Here is a 23,417-nt window from a genome sequence, read left to right on the forward strand (position 1 = left end):
TCGTCCTTAACAAGCTACTGATAGTGTTTTAAAGCAAATATTTTCAGTGGCAGCGTTGGTACTGTCGAATTCACAAATTATGAATTACTGAAAAGTAGAAAATAAAACAACTAAATATCGGCGTTTGATACGCCGCGGGTTGGCTCGTACTGAATAATTGTTATTACAATTAACTAAAAAAATGACTTTTTAAAATGTAAAATAGCTGTCCACTTTCAGTTTTAGATATTTCATTTTAAAATAAAAAAAGTGTGGCGCTACAGTTTCTAGACCCTTCCCCTTATACTGTCTGGATCCCCCTAGTAGTTGAAGTGATTTATGGATGAACCTTTATTTGTCCATCAATGAATTATAGGAAATCCATTTAATTATTTCAAAAAATCAACTATTGTATAAACAGTAGCAGTTTTTGAAATAGCTGTTCAATATTAAAAAAAAAAAACTTGGTAAAATAGTTATTAAAATACAAGCTTCAAAATAAAACAATAGCAACTAATGCTGGTTAATAAAATGTGATGTAAAACTGTACTTTTCTGTGAACATACCACCACAAACAGCACAACACCATGGGTTATCAGGGGAATGAAGACCCACATGCATAAGATACATGGCTCTTTGAAAAAACATAATATCACAGTGTTCACACAGAAATGTTTGTTGGGTCTGATTACCCTTAGCAAAGCTTGAATTCGCTGTTGAACTGCTACATGGGTGTGCATCATCTGTGTCATGGTTTTTATTGGATGGTGTCGAATCCTGTGGTTCCAATAATGTTGAATAAGGTCTCTTTCTAAGCTGCTTCTGGTTAGGAATGGGTGTTCCAGAACTGGTTGATTCTGAGGAGGACAGATATTTTTCTGCAAAATCACGTATTGCCGTTGGTTTGTGCAAACGAAGGCGGTCAGGAGAAAAAAGATATTCCTTTTCTGATGGGAATAAAATATGTTCATGGATATCTGCTTGGGTATAAGGTGTTTGACTAGATGGAAATTTTATATCCGAAGCAGACGAAAATGAAACTGGCAAATCCATGTCTGGTGATTCTCGTGAGGTGTGATTCACAAAGTTGGACATGCTTGGAAGAGCTGAATGGTATGGTGAGTTACTTGATTTGTTTTCAATTACCTCCTTTTTCACTGGCACAGTTGTTTCATATTTTCCAGAAGCAGTGGGATTTTTCAAATTTTCAGGATGTGTTTGAGAAGCACTTCCACTGAAAGAGTCATTGCCTGGTGTTTTGTTAATCTTTTCATTATCCCATGAATTATCTTCACTGCTTTCCTCTCTTGATAAGGATCTTGGAGCAACACTGGTGGTAGAGTTTGGGGCAGTGCCGACAGGCCTCAACATTGTTGATTCTACCATTACCCCATGAATGGTGTGTAAATGTTTCTTTAAATCTTGCTTACGTTTAGCAGCATAATCACACATTGCACAAACCCATGGCCTATAATCTGAATGTACAGCTTGGTGGTTTAGGAGACTATTACGAAAAGCTGTGCGAAAATCACACAAATGACACACATACATTTTATTTGGTTCCTCAAATTTTTCATTTAAATCCATTTCTTGCTTAAAATCACAAACCATGGATGGAATATCTGGACCTCTTAAATCATTGGCAGACACTTGATTTTCCATTATATAATTAAAGAAAAAGTCAAATGTATTGGGCTAAGTTCTTATGCAGCAGTTAACCTATTTTCATACAACCTGAAAACAGATATATTTAGATTTTGTATTAGTAATTAGTATAGAGATTTTAAGTGGTTAAATTTAAAACAATGTATGTCACTATTAGAACATATTAGTAAGTTAAGTAAGTCTTATCAAGCTACTAATTAATTTTGTAGTGTACTGCACAATACTAGCTGGGGAGTACTGTAAATAATAATATTATAAAAATATCATGATGACTAAATAATAATCATTAAAAAAGTTTTAAAAAACCCACGTTTTCTGATTGAACTAAAAAGTAGAAAATAAACGCTATACATCACAATAATGCAAGCGATCACTCTACTATAAGCGATGAAAAACGTGGGGCGCCGAAGTAAAAGTTATATTACTATTGATTAGATAATACTATTGACTTTTATTAGGGAGCTTGTAGAGAGTCAACAGTATTAGAAACTGTAAGAAAATCACGGCGCCCCACATTTTTGATCGCTTATAGTAGAGTGATCGCTTGCATTATTGTGATGTATAGCGTTTATTTTCTACTTTTTAGTTCAATCAGAAAACGTGGGTTTTTTAAAACTTTTTTAATGATTATTATTTTCTAGTTTTTAGTCTTTGTTTGTTTGCATTAAAATCTTGCTATCGATTTTATCTTTTCACTTTTTTTGGGTAAACGAAGACAACTCGTAAAAAGACAACTCGTAAAAAGACAACTCGTAAAAAACACGTTGTGTTAACACATAGATTTGAACCCGTGTCGAGTGGGATAGCAATCGTGTGCCCAACCACTCGACCATATCGTCTCCCCCAAACTGGCCTACCTCCTGTAAGTTTAAACTCGGTTCAAACTAAATTATCTGCCCCTAAGCCTGTGGCGATGTGGGATCGTTCGCTTCACTGCGCGCGAGGTACGCGTCGCTCGTTTTTTTTCTAATGGCTCGCAGAGGAGAATTATATATATAGATTATATAGCGGTCTAAAATGCTCAATAAAATGTTTCCATTGATCAATTTAGTAATAATAACAATTGAATATTCAATGGTCATCCAAAAGAAAGCTTCCCTGAAAATTTCAGCGCGCTAGCTAACTGGGAAGTGCCAGAAATTTCGATCGCAAGATTTGATTGGAAAGACAAACAAACACAGACACAGAGAAAGCAAGTTAAAGAAAACGTGAGAAAATTAGGCCTACTTACAATAATTTTAAATTATAGCCTAATAAAGTAATACTAATAGTTAATAGTAATGAATTTAGCCTAATACTACTATTTACGACCTACACTCCTACACTTCACAACAGTTTAATTTTACTTAGTGTGTAGTTAGTACTAGATCTAGGTAGTTTAGCCTATTTAATTTGGCTTTAAAATCTTTTTATATAGGCCCTAGACCCTATAGCTATAGTATTATTATATAGTAATGTATAGAGTTAGAGGTCTAGTATAGGCCTATATTATTATACTATTAGTTTTAGGCCTAGCCCTAGGGGCCTATAGGATGATATTTAGAATCGACCCTTTGAATCCCGGACAGATCGTCCCCCCGGCGTGGCCTCAATTACTGGGCAATTACCAAGTATAGTACTAATCGTCTAATAGTATTCAGCTATTACTCGGGCTCCTATTATTAACTAAACACTTTACAGGTCTTATATACTACTGACTAGTCTGCTTTTACTCAGGCTATGTTAACTAAATACTACATAGGCATAAGTAGCTAAATCTTAGATCCAGTCTCTTAGATCTAATAAATATTAATTATTAATGAATATTAAAGTCATCAATAAAGTGGAATAAAGTAAAGTAACTCCGTATTCCATCGGCATCACTGCTTCACTGATCTGGATCAATCCACTCAATAGTCTCACTACTCACTACAGACTTAAGTTAGTAATCTAATAATAATAAATACTAGACCTATAGATTCTAGATCTATTAGATCTAGATCTAGAATCTAGTAGACTACAGTACAGTACACTTTGAGTACACTGTACTGTACAGTGACAGGCAGAGTACAGCCGAGTAGTTCAGTCAGAGTTAAGAAGAGTACAGCAGACAGTTCGACTACACAAAGCTATTTTAAAATTTAAACAGATTAAAATAATAGCATGATTACTGAATTAGTTTTATTGTTTAACAATAGTGATCATTAATAAGAATGTAGGCTAAATGTTTTAGTTGTGTGATGTAGTTTGGTGCGGATAAGGCCTAGGCTTTGTGAAAACAATCGCTGGCTGCTAGTAATCCAAAGTTGTAACCGAAAGTTATTTCCCCTTATGGTAACACTAAATCCTGTAGATACCACATTTTCAGTATTTTTTACTTAAATGACATTTAAAAATAATTTTGCATTTCAAATGATTCACCTAAAGTGTTTGCAAAAGCATCTAGATATATAATCAAATAGAGTGTATGGTCCATTATTAGATAATTATTAAGATTCGAATGTTTTTTTTACTAATAGGCCTATATAGACTACCCATAAATCACAAACAGTATTATAAACATTAACACTTGTGTTTATTAAATTTTTCTCCGGGGGGGGGGGGTCGGGGGTCAGACTTAAGTTCCCTGGAAAGGGTGGACATTGATTCAAGTATATAATATGTAGATCTATATAAATTATATAAATTATATTTCCTGGGGGCGGGCTGATTGATGGATGTGGTTTGTATGTAAATTCTATTTCGTATTTAGGGCCTACCTATTTAACATTATACATTTTTTTATTTATATTTAAAAATCGGCTATATAATAACTATAACTTAGCCTTAGTTATTAACTAACAGCACTTAAGCGTATATTATTGTCCAAGATATGCATTTAACTTTAACGACAGGCTTTGATGAATATAAAAAAAAAAATCTGTTCATTTTCGTTTTATTGAAAATAATCGTTCCATTACAGCGATTACTACTGTTTTTGTTAAGACTTTGTGTAGATCTAATTCTAGATCTATGCAATATAGATCTAGAATCTATATTTTCTAATTTGTTATTAATAAAAGCACATCACACAAAACAATGCTTCTGCCGTACTATTCAGAATGTGGTAAAGGTTGATTTTTGCCTCCATCTTGCTTGACCTAGTTTTCTTCGATCGTACCATGCACAGCAGCAGAACATAAAGTGGTTGTGCAGTATTAGGATCTCAATGAAAACTTAATGCTTCGTTGCACGGTTTAGTAATTTTTAAGTGAATTCTCAGCGTAATCAATGGATGTGTAAATAGGTATGCATTACGTAAAATATTTGCGCTGATTACGATCAGCTGATTGTCTTTTCTTTCCTTTTTTTCAACTTAGAATCAATTTTTTATTTTTTGGAAAATAATTAAAAAACAAAAAAAGAAATAAAAAACTTAGATCTAGAATCTAGACTAGAGATATAGACTCTAGATATCTAGATCTAGAATCTATGATTTAAATTTATTTAAAAAAAAATTCACAAATCTAGATCTGATAACTGATAGGCCTATGAAATTAAATTAAATGAATGCAGCTGAGTGATCGTCTCTCCAGGCACTGAGGACCGCTCACTTAACTTAGTGCTTAGGTCTAATTACTCTAATAACTAATAACTAGTAGGCCTAATAACTAATAATTATTAATTCGGCCCTAGATTCTCTATTCTATAGCCCAGGCCTAATTTTAATTTAGCAAGGTAATCTATCATTTTAGGTACGTTGTAATGTGAAAAACAGGTGTGTTATGATGCATGTTAGGATCTATGCTATAGATCAGCGCGAATGAATGTTGGTGCGAAAGGTATGTTGAACGCAAGGAATGATGACGCGTATGGTGCGACAGTGACGTTCTGGTGTAGAGACTGGTTGCTAGGTATTGTGCGTGAGTTAGTATGATTTTCTTCGCCTTGGTGGAAGGATGTATATGAGTTGAGAGTACAGAATTAAAGATAAGAGAAGAAGCCTGCGTTCCTCTTATTGATTGTTGGTCGTCCACGTCGTCTTAGTGAATGATGGTACAATGTATGTCTGTGAACACATCTCCACGTGGTAGTGGTTAAGGAAAAATGGTATTGGATCAAATAACCAAAGCCCTCACTCAGCAGTTATAACAAGGTGACTCCTTAAATTTTAATAATTATTTCACATTTTGAGGAGGATTTATGAATTTATGCTTTTTAAAATACAAAAATGTTTCCTTGTTTCATTTATGTACCTGTTTTTAAACAATTGAATTAAAACTTTTCAGTAATAAATGAAGACTAGCGTTGTTTCCAACAGATGCAACCACGCTCATTGACTATAGCAGCCTTCTTGTTTAAGTTTTATTTTTATAAACTTACAGCGCGAGATTCAGGGGGAAGCCACTGTATTTTACAAATGGCTGCTGTTTATATAGCAAATCTTGCTCGCAGACACTGCTGTTTAAAGTTAATTTCTTGCCTATATTGATATATTTAGCCATTGATTTAGGTTTATTATTCATTTATTTAGCCTATAATATTTGACACAAACATATCAAAATACACCTCTATTAAAGCCTTGACAATGAGGTAACGTTTTCATACATTAATAGTCGCGGGCGATTTTTCGCACCCAAAACGATAGATTACCTTTAGCAATATGTTTATAATATATATTAATATTTTAGTTCTATATTCTAGACCTCAATTGAAGACTATCTAGAACTACATACTAAATAACATCTAGAATTCTAGATCTAGATTATCTAGATCTTGATGATTGTGTAGATCAGTTGAAGACAACTTTCAATTTAAAGTGTAAGGCCTCTACTCTAAGTCACTCTAAGAATGGCCCAGATTTACTACTATCTATTAGATCTGAACTAGCTGTGTTAGTGACACCAATAGATCTAGGATTCAGTATAATAATTAATATCCTTGTTCAGTATAATAGTGATATCCTTAACTTAATGTTGTTTTCTTTATCCTGGGTTCCAGATAAATAAAATCTCCTTAACTTTGTAAGGTGTCTCAAAATGTCAAACCAAATGGATTCAAATAGCTCAGCGAGTAGCACACCTAGTGGGCAAGGACCTGGCTACTTGCTGTCCCTGCCATCAATATCATCCACCTCACATCGAAGTCAGATGACAGCTAACATCTTGACCAGCGGATCGAACATTACAATGATGGCTAACCAGAGTCCGCAGGGAAGTACATACATGGGAGCTGATTGTTCCGCAAGTGGGTCTTCGTCATCATCAGTCCGTGCAGCAGCCCAGCCCAGTGGTTGTGTGTCATCTATGTTGTCCATGAACGTGACCTTGGCCTCCTCGAGTCAGGAGGATGACCAGAGTATAGGAGCGTATGGGATATCTTCTACATCATCCTCATCCAAGCGTAGCAATAGCAGGAGCACGGCTAGTCCAAGCGAAGCATCAACCACAACTCAGGAACTTGGTGGTAAAGACAACAACAATTTCGGTGAGTAGCCTACATTGCCAATATTTTTGTATAGTGGGTTTTTTTTTTGTAAGTAAATAATAAAATATTATTAGGCCTATATTCTAACTACATGTAGCTCTTTTTGCTCTAATAAAATCTTGTACAAAATACAGGCTAGTTAAAGCTACTACTAGTGTTTTACCAGAAAAGGATTCTTTGGAATATCATAATATTAAATAACTAGTTCTTTAAATCTACTGAACTTTTAGAGACAAAAGAAAAACTACTGTAATGAGATATTCTGAATTGATTTCACATAACCTAAACCAAGCCATCGTCCTAACCCAATCATACTTATTATTTGTGTGGCTTTTGTTCTTTTCTGTTGATCTTTGAAGTTATCATAAAAAAAAGCTGCACTGTAAAGTATTTAATATCTGTTTTGTGTGGTTTTTTCATCATGTAATTAAATCTGTATTACTAAGCCCTTCTAATTTTTTAGCCTTTTGCAACCTAGTTAAACTAGGATAGCAATCATACTTTAATTTTCTTGTAGGCAATTTTATTTGGCTGTGAGTAAACAAAAGTAATAACTAAAATACAAAATCTATATCATCCTACTCCTAGTTCCTTGTCTTGCTCATGAGTTGGTTGTTTTCATTTCACCTTCATTGCAAGAATAATTATTGCCCGCTAATTGGACCACTTCCTGTAATGTTTACCTGACAGGTGCTGCACACTCACCCTCCTATAATGCTGCCCCTCCCGCGAGGGTTTCCTTAATTTAATTGTATTCCTTGTTAGCGTAATTACTGTTTCTAGTCTTCAACTCACAGGCAATCAATAAAAGGCTAAAGGGCTGTCTTGGTAGTTAGTAGTGAATTAATAAATATTAGGTAAAGGTAATAGTAGCATTCATAGTTATGTTTAGTACCAAGACAATCTTACTAATTCCACCTTTGCCAAATGCAGTTTAAAGAATATCCATTCCAGCACCTTCCTCCCTCCCCACCTCACGCAAACAATTTATCATTAACAGCTAAAATAATTATAATTATGCCATCCCTGCATCTTTCAGGAGTTGATTATTTTCCCCCCACTCCACCTTTCCTTGACCTGGTTGTATTACCTGTTCAAGCCGTCTTATGATGTTTTGAAGTTTTAATTCACCAGCTCTGCCCCAGCTAGACATGTTTGTTTGCCCCCGGACTGACTGTTAAAGATTTTATGACGGGTATTTTTGGGTTCACTTCACTCTACGTGCACGTCAGAAGCTGTTCCCCGTGTGCTGGTGAGCACACATCGACTGCACCCTATGCCGATCAATCCCATGTTTACCATGTTGGTTGAAGCGATTGAACGTCACATTTACCGATCTCTCTAGCCGCTGTTCCATCGTACCACAGAACCAAGGGTGTTTGCATTGTTCACTGGTAGCTAATTAAAGAGTTTTCTTCATATATAATCGGAAGCTTCTTTTCAAAGCGAAGTCACACAAATTTAAATACTCCTGTCTACAGAGGTGTAGGCAGGTGGGGGGTACACATGTCCCCGGGCGCCGACTTTAGGGGGCGTCAAAATATGTTGTAAAACAAATTAAAATCTCATTTAAGCTGCAGTTTTGCATTATAAATATAAAAAATATATGGGGGGGGGGGGGGTGCAAATTTAAAGTTTGAGGGGGGGCGCAAATTGAAAATTGAAAGGTTTTTCCTGAGGGTGGCGCCAAATTAAAAGTAAGTTTGTCCCCGGAAGCCGGGTAGGATCGCTACGCCTCTGCCTGTCTATGTAGAGACATGCCTCTTAAGGCATGTGAAAAAAATTAATAGAAAATAAACTACCCTGCGCCCACCCCCACCCTCCTCTCACAGGATTCGCTGGGACTTTTTCTTTTCTAGATCTAGATCTAAATCTAATGCTACGTTTCTGAAACCGGCTATCGTTTTTATGTACAGGTTTTATTGCTGAAAGTGTATTCAGTGAACTGTTTGCGTTGCTCCTTAAAACCACGTGGCTCCTAGCCTAGTCAATTGCCATGTTTATGCATTCGGCACTGGTGTTTTGAGTTGAGAAAATCTAAACAATTTATCAAGTCTATCTTCAGGTTGTGTAAACAATATTAAGTGCTTTGGGATTTTGTTAGTCATTCACTATGAGATCTTTCTTTTGCAACCATTTTACTGAATTCAATTTTACGAATTTACGAAACAGTCGTGTATTACAGCGTGTAACTATATATTTTATACATACCACCAGGGGCGTAGCGAGGGGGGGGCGGGGGGTGCGGACCGCACCGGGTGACACCATTTAGGGGGGTGACACCAAGGCAAAAAATAGCAAAATATATAGAGAAAAACTTGAGGGGGGGGGTGCAAATCGAAAGTTTGAGGGGGGGGGTGCAAATAAAAAATTTGAAAGTTTGTCCCCGGGAAGGGTCACTACGCCTCTGGGGGGTGACACCATTAAGTGCCGCACCGGGTGACACCCGACCTCGCTACGCCACTGCATACCACACACACACACACACACATATATATATATATAGGCCTATATATATATATAGGCCTATATATATATATATATATATATATATATATATATATATATATATATATATATATATATAACTTATGTGTGTGTATAGTGCACGGTTTTTACTGTATTGTGTTATTGATAGGGAGGTTAATGGCTTGGTCGATGTGGGTGCGTTTACTTATATTTGCAACAGCTGGTGTACGCTTTGGCAGTAATATGCACGCACTTATGTTTAATGTATGTTTCACGTACTGCATCGCAAAATTTCAAAATGCGATTGCATTTTTTATAAGCACTTAATTTCGGCTTGGCCGGGGCTTTATTTCTTCTCCTTCGCCCTAACGTGAGTGGCTTTAGATTTCATATGCCACGAGTATGCTTTGCATGAATATCGAGCTCGCATTGTTGCGTTTCTTTTTTTTTTTTTCAAGGCAATGCTTGTGTGCTCCCCCAAAGCAAAAAAAAAAAGTCTGCGGGTAGGGGAGGGAGAGAGAAGAGAACTGGCTATTGGAAGACATGTATGATCGATGTCTTGACACTGTATTTGTGTAAAAGAAAAAACTGTCCTGTACTTGAATGCGAGATTTTAAAAAGCGTATCCCCGTAGCATGGGCCTGTTATGATAGAAACACTACACGCGTTTAAGATTTTATATCGTGAACTCGTTAACTAGACCGCTCTCGCAGCTGTTACCCCTTGCACATTTAGCGTGATGAGATTACTCAATAATGTCCTAAATTAAACACAGCTCGCCATTGATTTCATGCACGCTACTACACTAGTGTACAAGCTAGGTGAACCTACTGTCACACGACCTTAATTAGATCTCGGCTTAAAGCCCGTTAATCATGTCTTTGTACCTGTTTATGGACGTGAGTCCAACGCTTTGTTGTAGCCTACAGTACTGCCTCTGAAAATTTCCTCAAGTTTGGCTAAGATCAAGTTCGCTTCACTTAATATAGTTACTTAAATGAACATCACTGAAGGGACGGCCTGGTCAGCTGGTAGAGCTTACGATTGGGTACCTGTCTTACGTTTGGGAAAATAAGACGACGGGCATAGTGCTGACCACCTTATTCCTATTTATGCTTTATCTGTCTCGTGTGTCTTTGGCTCTGGCACGAACAGGACAAATAATTATTAGCATATCACTTTTTAAATTACCCTAACTCCGCGCATTATTTTATGAATTACCAGCAATTAAAGTATATCGATATTTGAAAAACTAAGACTAAACCCCACCCAATTAATTCCCTCTAATTGGTGCTCAATTATTCTATTTTAAAACAAGTTCTGTCGATATTTAAACAGTGCTCACCGATTGATTATTTCAAAGAAGTGTTTACTTTCCCTTTGTATTTATAGACGCGGTTATGAAATTATTGCGCTTGAAAAGTGCCTCACTGGCTAAAGTATACCATCTAATACTGATAGATCGATAGTTTTGATAATAGTGAGGTTTGAATAAAGGGAGAAAACTTTTAATTTTTTAATTGCGCATTTATTTTCCGGGCGAATAGTTATTGGGTGAAAAAAATAAACAGCACAGCTCAGTATAACACACATGCGTGCTTTGCTCGCTAAGGAGGAAGAAATAAAAATAACTGTACACAGGAGTTTTCAGGATGTCAATCGTAACTTTTAATGGGTCTAGTTAGCCTGCTAATATGGAATTTTAATATTTAAAAAAAAATGTTTATACCATCGTACAATTATTCAGATATTTACGTATACATCGTGGGTACACTTCAGTGTTTCATTCATCATCTCTCCTGGGGGGGGGGGGGGGGGGGGGGGCACTGCCTCTCGATGAAGCTCCAATGCTTTAGAACACATTAAACCCTTGAAGTGACCATTTGAAAGGATTTTTTTCGTCCCTTTTGTAGCTGTATATATATATATATATATATATATATATATATATATATATATATATATATATATATATATATATATATATATATATATATATTACCCTCTCACTCTCTCTTATATATGTTACCAAGTTGAGAGTTTACCTGCTCTGAGAGAAGTACGTGCTTGTAGAGAGATTCCGACAGAGCTGTGTGTTTAAGGGCCGAAAAGAGTATGTAACCAGATGTGTGCACTTCTTATTTTAACGAATGTTACTAGTCTTATGTTATCTCTTTTTGTTAAAAAAAAAAACTACAGTATTTAAAAAAAATCTCCGGCCATGACCTATATCTAGTTTGTTTTCCCATACCCAATCCCCTCCTCTGTCCGACACGTCAATTTGATTTTAAAACCTTCGACTTTTTTTTCCCCTTAGCACCTTAAAAATTACATTATCAAGGAAAATGGATGAAGACTTTGCTCGCTAACCGTACATTGAATCGAATCAGTTTCTTCTTTAATTTCATCAAAACGAGCCCGCAACACGCCATTTGCAGACATGTCGAATGCAGGGGGATTTGGTGGTTGTAAAAAAATATCGAAAACAAATTAGTGTTATTTATGTCATTTAGAGTTATGTTTTCGTGTTGGTGAAAAGTCTAGATTGTAAATAAATATGTTCTTTGTTCTACTTTTTCTCATATGCCCCCACCTCCCAATTTCTGTTTTGAATTTATCCCAAGTTATCCCAAGACCATACATCCTTTACTGTCTCATATCATGATTAGACGTACCCACATAATCGTATTCTGATGATAACGACCGTTTAACCTTTACTGTTTTAAGTATTGAAATTGGATAAAATAGATTAGCGAATACATATGTCTGCTTAATCAAAAAGTAAGCAATGTAACAGTTCCAACCGAAGGATTGTGTGCGATGCAAGTATCGAATCGTTCAAATACGCTTAGAGCGTTAACTGTGTACGGCACGTGTTTTGTATAAAACAGATGAGCTTTATTTAGAGTGAACCTTTCGGTATAAGATTTAACTTGCAACAAGAGTTGAATGCGTGATAGAGTTGTACGCATAAATTCAGCAGATTCTTATCAACTCCATAATCACGGGATTTAAATAAAATATGCACGCAGTAATGAAACCATCTACGTGGCACAAGTACCCATGTGACTGGTGAACTAAAGTTTATACGCTCGTTTTAACGACTACATCTATGTTTGACCGCACGCTAGTTTTAACGACTAGATCTAAGTTTGGCCGCACGCTCGTTTTAACGACTAGATTTAGATTAAGTTTGGCCGCACGCTAGTTTTAACGACATAAGATTTAAGTTTGGCTGCACGCTAGTTTTAACGACTAGATCTAAGTTTGGCCGCATGCTAGTTTTAACGACTAAATCTAAGTTTGGCCGCACGCTTGTTTTAACGACTAGATCTAAGTTTGGCCGCACGCTAGTTTTAACGACTAGATTTAAGTTTGGCCGCACGCTTGTTTTAACGACATAAGATTTAAGTTTGGCCGCACGCTAGTTTTAACGACTAGATTTAAGTTTGGCCGCACGCTTGTTTTAACGACTAGATCTAAGTTTGGCCGCATGCTAGTTTTAACGACTAAATCTAAGTTTGGCCGCACTCTAGTTTTAACGACTAAATCTAAGTTTGGCCGCACGCTAGTTTTAACGACTAAATCTAAGTTTGGCCGCACGCTAGTTTTAACGACTTGATCTAAGTTTGGCCGCACTCTAGTATTAACGACATTAGATTTAAGTTTTCCCTGCTGTAAGGCGTGGTGGTTGTCTTGTGAAGTTATGTGCTGTTTTTGTTTTTCATTTTATTTTTTTATTAAGATTCTGCTGTTAGAAATACAATGATAGTTTTTTTTTTGTTGTTTTTTTCTGTTTGTACTTTGGTTTCAAACTTCTAAAAATTGTAGGATTCAAAATGTACCAAAGAGAAAACAAAATACTGCTACGTTGTTTTTTTGTCTTTGTCTACCTGTATTGATTGGTTGCGATGTTTAACAAGAAACGTCAGATAATGCAATATACCTTAGTATTAACTTGTCATGTATTTTTACTGGTTCGCCTGACACAATCTGGCACACCATGCCAAGATGCGCGCTTTGTAGTGGGGGAATATATTTTTGTTTAACTTGTGATTTTCACACTATTCATCTTTAGAAGAAACAATTACAGTGAGACATCAGTGTACCTTTACGCATTACAACTTCCTACAAACGTAGCCTAATGCTCTTGACCTACTTTCCCCCACCACCACCACCACAGATAATGTCCCCGTCGCTGTTAAAAAAAAAAAAAAGAGGTCACGCTGAGTTCATTTTAGGTCAGTGGCACCGTTGTTACAACCCGGCGTTCTTTAAGAGAGGGGGGGGGAGGGGAGGGGGGGGGGGAATCCTCCCCCCCCCCCTCCCCTTTCACGGATTAAAAAAAAACTAGCACGTTTTCAAAGAGCGCTATCATTAGAAAAATCTCGTGTAATAGTAGCTTTCGTCACCCGGATGAAAGCTAAAATTATCTCTCGCCCCATTCATGTTTATAAAGTGCAAGTTTTTATTGAAATGTGTTATAAACCCATTATAGCGATTGTCAACGTAACAATTTAGAACCATTAACTGACATTAACGTGTTAACTTTCCCCCCCCCCCCCCCCTCTCATCTTAAATTATAAAGAAAATGCAATGCGTTATTTTGCTAGGTAAAACGTACATTTTTCCCACTTCTAGTCATTTTACATATAGTTAGTGTTGTTAAAGAGAATAGGCGTATGAATCCCCGTGTTTTGACTCTTTTTTTCTCTCTTGTCATAATACTTGACACATCTGTGGAGAAAAACAGCGTTGTGTTTTTCCCCCATGTATAAACAAGAGTGGTAGTAGTAGCCAAGTACTCTTTCATTATACGAGCTTTCGTGGCATGAACAACTGCATAGTTATTTTACTTTTTCTTTACTATTTTTATTCTTTTTTTTTTGTGTATTTTTATTTGCATAACCATTTCGTTTGAACACAGACATATTTAAATCATGGACAAACAACAAAAAATTACCTTAATAGACACCAGTGGTTTTTAACTTGGTTATTTAATACTGCTGCTTTAATAACGTTATGTAAATACGCTGCATATTTTAACACGTGCGCTGTTGATTTCTTCTTCTTTTTTTATTCATCGCGAAATTCTAGCTTCACTGAACATGAAAGCTTTATTTTATTTTCTTATTTTGTTTTTTGTTCGTCCTTAACCTTCCACATAGTTACCGGATAATCTACGAAGTTAACGGAAACAAAGATAAATAGTTCTCTATGATCTGTCTTACGGGTAATTCTACTCCTACGAATACCTGTCAGAGCTTGGTGGATTCGAATATGTCTTTTTAAATCAAACCATGATTTGAACCCGATTCTTTCCCATGTTTCTCCCCTGGATAATTTCCATAAATGCCAGACTAATGATTACTATCTAAAAAAGCGAGTGTTCCATATGTATCTAAACCGAGCAATGAGTAAAGGGCCGGAAATCCATGATGTAAAGGGCAACCTTCATCTGTTGGGTTATGCTGAACTCAAACTAATAACATTCCAACAGTATGCGGTCACTAAGCAGCTGTAAACATGCTTCGTAGTATACAAGGCACTTGCACATACATCCTTGGACAATTTGTTTCAGAGCGCCGCCCGCACAAAGTTATGTTAGACACAATGTCCTTGTTTTTAAAGGGATTCTTCTCTCCAGACTAGTGTGTTAGAGAGTTTATATCTAGTAAACTAATGCTGTACAAAGACAGGCCTGTGTTGAACATGACGTGAAGTAGAGTTCACCTATATCTGTGACCTTGCCTACGTGGAGAAGAAAAAAAAACAGGCAGTGGGTTACCAGCTACGGTGGCAAATATAACTTTTTAAATTGTTTTTTGTTTTAAATCTTTATATCTGACCAGACGGAATACACCAACTCTTATTTGGATGCACACAACTACAGTTCAATTATACAACGTATTTATCGAAGAATCTTGCATTTAACTTTCTCCAAAACCATTGAAAAGTTAACTAATGCTTATTGTTTGTTGCATTGTCACCACTACTGATGGTAGTGAATCCTTCTTGACTACAGGTTTGATACTGCACTTTTCTTGGATACTGGATCGACAACTACCTCCGTGAACAAATTCGTGTCAACATTTGTATTTACCCCAACGTGGAAAATGTGCAGCATAAATCAATATACTGCGCTTTGTTTTTTTTTATGCGTTGACGACCATTTGACGACCACGGGTTTAAAAACTGCTGTGCAAGTAAATAACCAGAAACGTGTCAAAGTGTAACTTGTTTTGCTGAAATATTACAATCATAATGGTATTTGTTCATCACTTGGGCTCAAATGTCAACAGTATCTCATAGCTTGTTTACAACGGATCAACATCTAGCTTGTAAATCGTGTATTACTTTTCGTTTCTAGCATGAACAGTACATTTAGAGTTGTGAACTTTTATTCCGGAACGGTTGTTACGGTATTCCAGAACTGTTACGACAAACAGGGAAATCGTTAAAATCGAAAATCAGCAAGCTAAATTATGTATTCGCGACAAATTAGCTGCTTTTTGTGAACACGTAGTTGGCTTAAAGTACAGATCACTCGACTGCTATCGGTGGTTTTTACAAGCTTTTTTTTTTTTTCAGTTTTCTGCTCTCTCGGTGTTTAAGTATTTTATTTTGTAGTATGCTTTTCTCTAGGGGTTCAAACATTTTATTTTGTAGTATTCTCTTATCTCGAGGTTCAAACATTTATTTCGTAGTATTCTTTTTTTTTTCGGCGTTCAAGTATGCAATTTTCTAGTATTCTTTTCCCACGGGGTACAATATTTTGTTTTGTCGGGGCGTTCAGGTATCGTAGTTGTATTTTTTTTTAAAAATATAATACATTATCTTTTGTTTTTCAAGTGGCTATTATGTTTTTGTCTTTCCGCGTTCAAGCTATATAATTTTGTGACAGTAAACAAAAAAGTTACTTACACTACGAGACCAGACGCCCATTTGTACAGATGGATTACAATGTGTATGTTTGTGACCAGCACTATGCCCAACATCTTTACGATAGATTTAAAGAATTTTATTATCTTTTCTTCTTCTTCGTTCTTAATTTTTAGTGTTGGGAGGGATCGAGCCTTATCTGCCAGAGGGTTTGAACTCGAGACTTTTTTCGAATTTATCAAGCATGAGTTTTGCCGACTCGACCATGCTTCCATCACAATTAAGGATTACGAGTCAACTGGTTATGCGCCATTGACTCCGATTTCAGCCTGCTTTTCGTTTTGGATTTGCTTCCATAGCCTTTGTCCAACCAAGAACAAACTACAAGGCAGCAGTTGTTTGATTTTGGAGTTGTCTCTCCTAGAAGAGTGGCTGTCCCCAGCTACCGAGCCTCATCTGACCGAGGGTTCGAACTCGAGACTTTTCGGTTTAGCAACCATGAGCTTTACCGACTCGACCACGCCGACCCCTGATTCGGTCGATCTATGTTACGGCGTGGCCTATCGGTAGATAGCTAGACAGCAGTTTTGAGTTAGAATCCGGGTTCAAGTCAGTAGAATGTTCCCGAGTCGACCCAGTTCTGATGGATACCTAACTCACGTTAGAGAAAACAAGGGCGGCTTGGCATGGTGCTGACCACACTATCCTTTCATATGCCGAGGTCTCTGAAACAGATTAACTCTACTTCATCTGCCCCATATGTCTTGGACACGAACTGGGAAAGATGAGGTGATCTAGTATTTTATTTTGTATTTTCTTTCGTTTATCTCGCTGCTAATGTACCTTAGTTATCTTGCGTCCTAAAGTTCATTTAAAAGCTGTTTAGCATGGTAATTGACTTTTAAAACAAGTGCATTTCTTGTTGTCATTATTATTCACTGGAGATTTCTCGTATTTTCCTCGCCGTTGATGTTTGCTAGATAAATCGTTTTAAGCTAAATATTGTTATTAGTAATCAAATCCCTCGCGATTAATTGTAACAGTATCAATGATGGGTTGTTTTAAATATTAATTTAAACTCAATTCGTTGTACTGTCGTGTTTTTTTCCCCAGCGTCACAGTGGTTCTAATTTTTTTTTTACTACCCCATGGTTGCTATCTTGATTGAAAGTGAAATACAAATTGTTAAAGGTTCATTTCGGTCCTGGTCATCCACAGGGCTGATGACGTAGAATTCATCTGTTTATTGACCACGGCATATGAAGGGACTGTGTAATCAGCATTATGCACTGCCACCTTTACCTTCCCTCGTGGATTCCCTCATATTCGAATTCGAGATTTTCGGGTATGCAGTCAAGCGCTCTACCACCCAGCAAAACCACCCCATTAAAATACAATTGTAGTCTTGTTTAAATAGATGTCAGTCTTTTCCACAATTGTAAAAATGCAGTTTACCTTTCAAAAATTCCCCACTTAATGGTACATGCGTCCCGCAGTGAGCTTTGATATACTAGTTAATTTTTAAAGTATGTATCATTTGGAATTTGAATATTTGAGGGCAGTTAATCCAGACAGAAAGGCAGGCTGAAGTCATATGGGGCATAACATGTTGATACATAGTACTTAATCATGTTGGAGGAAATCCCCCTCAATATTACAATTAGGAACTAAGAAGAAAAAAGGATAGTTGATGTAGATTTTAGCATGGTCAGCTGAAGTCCTCGCCGCTTTAATTTCCCCGGATCTGTGTCGTCATCCCACCAGAGCTGGGTGGACTCTAGTTTGTTCCCATTGACTTGAGCCCGTAAACCCAACTCGACTTTAATCGCTAGCAGTTATGTTCGATAGCTCTAGATTATCTTCTTCAACGTATTTGTAATGGTTTAGTTATACATCAATAGTAAAAAGTACTTCTTTATGTTCCTCTGTTTTCCTGCTTTTGATCCTTCAACTGATCTATTGGAGCAGTAATTGACTGCAAGTAATTCCTCAAACTACAGTTTGAGTAGAAGGGTACACCCACTTCGGCATTGTTATTGATTTGGTTTAGATCCTTTAAAGACAAGTTTGTTGTTTGTTTTTTACGAGGTCCCATTACACTATCGTGAGAAGTATTGAGATGTACTTTAAGTAGGCTACAACTAACCAGTCAATAACCAGTCGTCTTCATCCCGTCGGTCGGATGTCATACGAGTAGGATAATGGTTTGTCTGGGCCAGCCATTACGAGGGTCTAGAAGTTTCTGTAGACGGCATACAAATACAAGATTTCTTTACAACCGGGGTTGTCTGTCGGCGTAAATAGGACTCGGTAATAGAAATAAAATAATGATGCGGTGAGGAGAGGGGGGATGCTATAACCACATCTTGTTTATGTTGTCGAGGGAAGTCTATTGTGTTAGTTAAAGGTTGGAAATTTGATAATTTGTTTGCCGTAGTTTTCTGTTGTTGTTTTTTTTTAAATTAATTTAAATAAATATGTTACATTATCAAAGCACTATTCGGCGAAAAAAATATTTCCTTGCAAGAGCTTTATCAGAGAGAAACACAGTTGTATCTGTATTTATTTTGATTTATTAAAAGAAACATAATAAATGAATCATTTAGCTTAACCAAGAGCACTTAAAAAAATATTTTGAAGCTGCAACCCAGGATTTGCCAGTTGGTAAAATATTTCATCTAGGATTGGCAGGGGAGGGGGTGGTTTAAAAAACTGCGCGTGAGGTCATACAGATATTTTTCTCAGCATCCTTCACCTTTCTGTGTTTCTAGTTAAACATCGCCTTTTTATGGATTTTCTTAAAATTATAATTCTATTGCAGATTTAGACAAATGCCGTTCTTTAAATTTAATGTAGATAAAAGATGGAACGCGAAATTTAAATAACAGATAGAACCTGGGATTATTTTTTTTATTTATTGTGGGTGTTTTTTTTTTTAAATTATTCATTTTTATTTATTTTATTTTTTTTTAAATTGTGCAGAGGATAATTTTATTTCGATTTTTGGCTTTGAAAAACAATTTCAGGGCTTAATTTTTCAATTTAAACACCGCGAGCTGTTCCAGTAATTCCAGCTCCATTTTTTTGTACGTGTGGCCATGGGCTAGCTGTAATTGAAATACATTTTAATCTGTTTTCTCTACGACACTAGCAGGGCTAAAACGTATCGTTTTCTCGCATGCAAACAAAGCTTCTTACAAAATTTCCATTTTAAAAAAAAAACGTGCACGGCCTGATGTGATTTTGTCGGATTTCTGTTCCGCTTACAAAATGTGATCAATTTTTCCACATGACGTATTAGGTGGGATTTGGTGTGCTGTATGACGTGCATAATTCATTGACCGTATGTCCGCGTTGTTTACATTACATGTTTTTCAAATGTTCAGATTTTGTTTCAAGGTAACGCAAACTACAACACTATCAAGTGATTATGAATTCATGCTAAAAAAGCTTTGTTTAATAATTTAAAAAAATATTACAAACATGTAACGACACATTAGCTACTTACTTGAGCTTTGCCACAACTAAGTCTAAAAAACATTGTTTAGTCATTCTAAGCTTACAGTGTTCTGGAATACAATTTTATTAGATAAAATACTCGGCGTATTTATTTATTTTTTTATATATTTAGATCTACTTGTCTAGACTTCATCGACAAAGTTTACGTGTACTCTCTTCACTACCATTCAAATAAGTGGCACCAGGCTTTCTTTCTGACATTTTTCTCCCTGGGGTGGGGGAGACGACGACATTGGTTAAAGTATATATTTGTTTATATAAAATGTACACTCATTTCGCCCCGGCGGGTGGGGGTGACGCACTCTGCTTCTCCTATGAAGGGATGGTGTTGTCAGCACTATGCCCCAACAGTGTCAGGTTTCCATCAGACCTGGGTGGACTCAAGGACGTCCTACATTCACAAATCCAAACCAAGATCCGAACTCGAGACTTTTGGGCAGCCAAACGCTCTACCATTCGACCACGCCGATCCATTGAAGATATACATTGCAATAAACTGCCGCCAAGGCCAAGTTGTACTTCGTTGCGTATACACTTAACCCACCACTGAAGGCTGACGTTACAACTAGCTCTAGATATTATTTTTATCAAAGTTTAGCTCTATCGTCGTCGTGAAAACAACGTTGTTAAGATCGGATTTTGTTACCGAGTACGCTGGATTTGAATTACTGCCTTGGTTTTTTTCCTTTCTCTTACCAATGTTTTTTTTTTTCTGCTTTTAGTTGTTTTTTCTATAGGACAATGCTAGTCACCGCGCCGGCCGAATAAAAAAAAATGCAATGCCATCGCTTCTTTGTTGTGTGTCAATGATTTATACTTGTTATTCTGGTGTATCTGGTATAACTCCATTATTCCATACACTTAGCTCGGGTAGTGCACCCGTACCTGAGACGGCAAGTAGATCTATGCATTTCAATTCTAAGCCTTTTTTTATTTTATTTTTTTGCTAAATTATTTTTTTTTCTTGAATGCATTTTCCAAGCGGTAGCATGTTGTATGCTCAAGGCGCATGCGCCGCGCTGTAATAGAGACGTAAGCTTTTAATGTATGGTGTACCAATGGTCTAGGTTGGATATTGGCACTTTTACAATACCGGGCTAAAACCGTACCGCGTCGACCAGTTTGTCGATTCGAATGTTAAAGAATTTATGCCTTGTACAAATATATTCTTGAACAGACCACCACCAAGATCTATTTAAATTTGTTATATATCTTAAATTGTAAATTAAATTATAGAAGCCGTCGAGAATAGTTGAGTGAACATGAAGAGTAGCATGATTATAGGCAAACTTCTTGTACTTCGTTCTTTAATGTATGGTTGAGCGGAATCACCCCAACACATAAGTATTTCGTGTCAATCTGTTATTCGTCATATAGGCCATTGACTCCGATTTCAGCCTGCTTTTCGTTTTAGGTTTGCTTCCATAGCCTTTGTCCATTCAAGAACAAACTACAAGGCAGCAGATGTTTGATTTGGGAGTTTTCTCTCCTAGATGGTTTGCTGCCCCCAGCCATCGTTACTTTACGGTTTAGCAGCCATGAGCTTTACCGATCCTTATAGGCAAACAGAGGGCACTAACTTTCTCCATACAAAGGCGTCCACTGGGGTGGTAAATGAAGCAGCGGCTTCTTTTATATTACACGTTTTAGTGCAAGAAGGTAGATTTTATTTTTCAATATATAGAAGTAGATGGTGTAAAAGGTGAAAAACTGCCGGCTTCGAATCCAAGTCCTTTTTTTTAATAGAGTTTGTGTCTGTAAATCAAGGACAAGTGCCGCCTTTAGATTTGATAGCCGTTTTGAAACATGCATATTTCTTTTATTGTTGGTTCGGTTGTTTAGTTGTGAAGTAAATTTTATAACGGGAGAAGTTTTTATTTAAAACTTATGAGATTGGTTTTAAGAAGCCTTGATTACCTTTTAAAATATATTCAGACACCAGCAAATGATTACTAAAACAATGTAACATATGATTAAGCACATTCAATAATCCAATGAACACATGTTCCCGAAATGCAACTCACCAGCTGTGCTTTTTAAATAGATGAGTTTTTTTTTTTAAAGTATTGATTGTATTCTGGTTTCTTATATGTACACCCACACAGTAATCGGTATTTTTTATACTATCCAGAATGTGATATGTATATTCTGTGGTGGTTTCAACTACAGCTTGAATATCATGGTATAGCTTAATTACCCTCATCTTTTTTACGTTAGTGTTAGCAGCTTTCTAGTTAGTTCAGATGCAGATTCACATAGCTGTCTCTGTGTTAAATAGAAAATACGTGTACACATTATTGTTTCAGTGTTGTTGTTTTTTCTTCTTATTTTGAGAATATTTCTGTACTAGACTAGAGTTGCAATTGACATTGATTTACAATATAATGCTTAGTTCTACTTGTCAGTTTGATGAATATAATAGCAATCTAATTCTTCAGTTTTAATATATTACCGAGTTCAAGCTATAATTATACTGCACTTCAGATATATAACAATCTTTACCATTGCTTAACTTTGTCAAAATGTAATAACACTATGTTATATTACTAATTGCATTAACCTCACTACAGCTACCATTTGTATTCAACTATGTCACTCTATATCACGTTTTTACAACGTAAAATACTGTAGACGTTGTCCTTTTTACTGGACATAAGATACATAACAATCTGTATCGTTGCTTCACTGCGTTAAACTGAGTTGACGCTATCCCATTACTAACATGATATTACAAAACAATTGGTATGATTGATCCTATATGTAAAACAGATAGCATTCCCCCCTGTATTAGGTATGAGAAACAAATCAACCTGTATCATTAAACGTTCCAGCATCAGCCCACGTTGCAGGTATCCCTTTACCTAAGCCAGGTAAACCTAACCCACACCTTGAGTGGTGTATTGATTCAGTCTGCTGTTACACCTGTTGAATGCAGGCTTTAAAAAAAACACCCAGGTAATATTCAGGTAAACCTAACCAACACCTTGAGTGGTGTATTGATCCAGTCTGCTGTTACACCTGTTGAATGCAGGCTTAAAAAAAAACACCCAGGTAATAGGTAAACCTAACCAACACCTTGAGTGGTGTATTGATTTAGTCTGCTGTTACACCAGTTGAATGCGGGCTTTAAAAAAACCACCCAGGTAATTAGTCATTACAATCCCGACTTACTAAGATCGATATTGGACTACGAACCAGTGACGTCCCCTGCGTGTGGTTAATGCAGTAATACAATCATGTTCTCTAGATGTATCGCTGCAAGCCAGCGGGTTATTAACGCACAACGTAATGTATAATAATCACAGCGTTCAGTTATCTCCCTGCGCGTAATAACTGCCTTTCGTGTGTGCAATTAAACCAGACAGACACTTTAATAACTAATGTGCTTTGTTTTTGATGAGCCTCAAGGTTTGTTTGTTAGCCGGGGTTAAAGATATGAATTCGAACTAGTTCCCACG

General features: G+C 36.5%; 2 protein-coding genes across 3 annotated transcripts in view; one reads left to right on the forward strand and one right to left on the reverse strand.

The window, feature by feature from the left end:
• On the reverse strand, nt 1-4,769 carry LOC131958152 (zinc finger protein Pegasus). Of its 2 annotated transcripts, none has more exons than XM_059323039.1 (2): nt 4,717-4,769; nt 1-1,713 (listed from the first exon to the last, which is right to left on the reverse strand). In XM_059323039.1, exon 2 carries the CDS (start codon nt 1,639-1,641, stop codon nt 493-495), a length of 1,149 nt encoding a protein of 382 aa, XP_059179022.1. In that variant the 5' UTR covers nt 1,642-1,713; nt 4,717-4,769; the 3' UTR covers nt 1-492. The 2 variants fall into 2 exon arrangements, with proteins under 2 accessions (XP_059179022.1, XP_059179021.1); XM_059323038.1 differs by lacking the exon at nt 4,717-4,769 and adding an exon at nt 3,795-3,919.
• The window catches only part of LOC131958151 (ecdysone-induced protein 78C), a 27,501-nt gene continuing 8,830 nt past the window's right edge, over nt 4,747-23,417 (forward strand). The window contains exons 1-2 of the mRNA XM_059323037.1: nt 4,747-4,909; nt 6,604-7,089. Coding sequence (XP_059179020.1) covers nt 6,642-7,089 — 448 coding nt within the window. The 5' untranslated portion in view covers nt 4,747-4,909; nt 6,604-6,641. The remainder of the gene's footprint in view (nt 4,910-6,603; nt 7,090-23,417) is intronic.

This window comes from Physella acuta, unplaced genomic scaffold, assembly GCF_028476545.2.
Source record: "Physella acuta isolate Inbredline_101_S28 unplaced genomic scaffold, ASM2847654v3 ptg001296l, whole genome shotgun sequence".
NCBI classification, from domain to species: domain Eukaryota; kingdom Metazoa; phylum Mollusca; class Gastropoda; family Physidae; genus Physella; species Physella acuta.

Excerpts from the sequence above, each read along its gene's own strand:
- LOC131958152 (XM_059323039.1), bottom strand. The coding sequence starts at position 1,641 with ATGGAAAATCAAGTGTCTGCCAATGATTTAAGAGGTCCAGATATTCCA.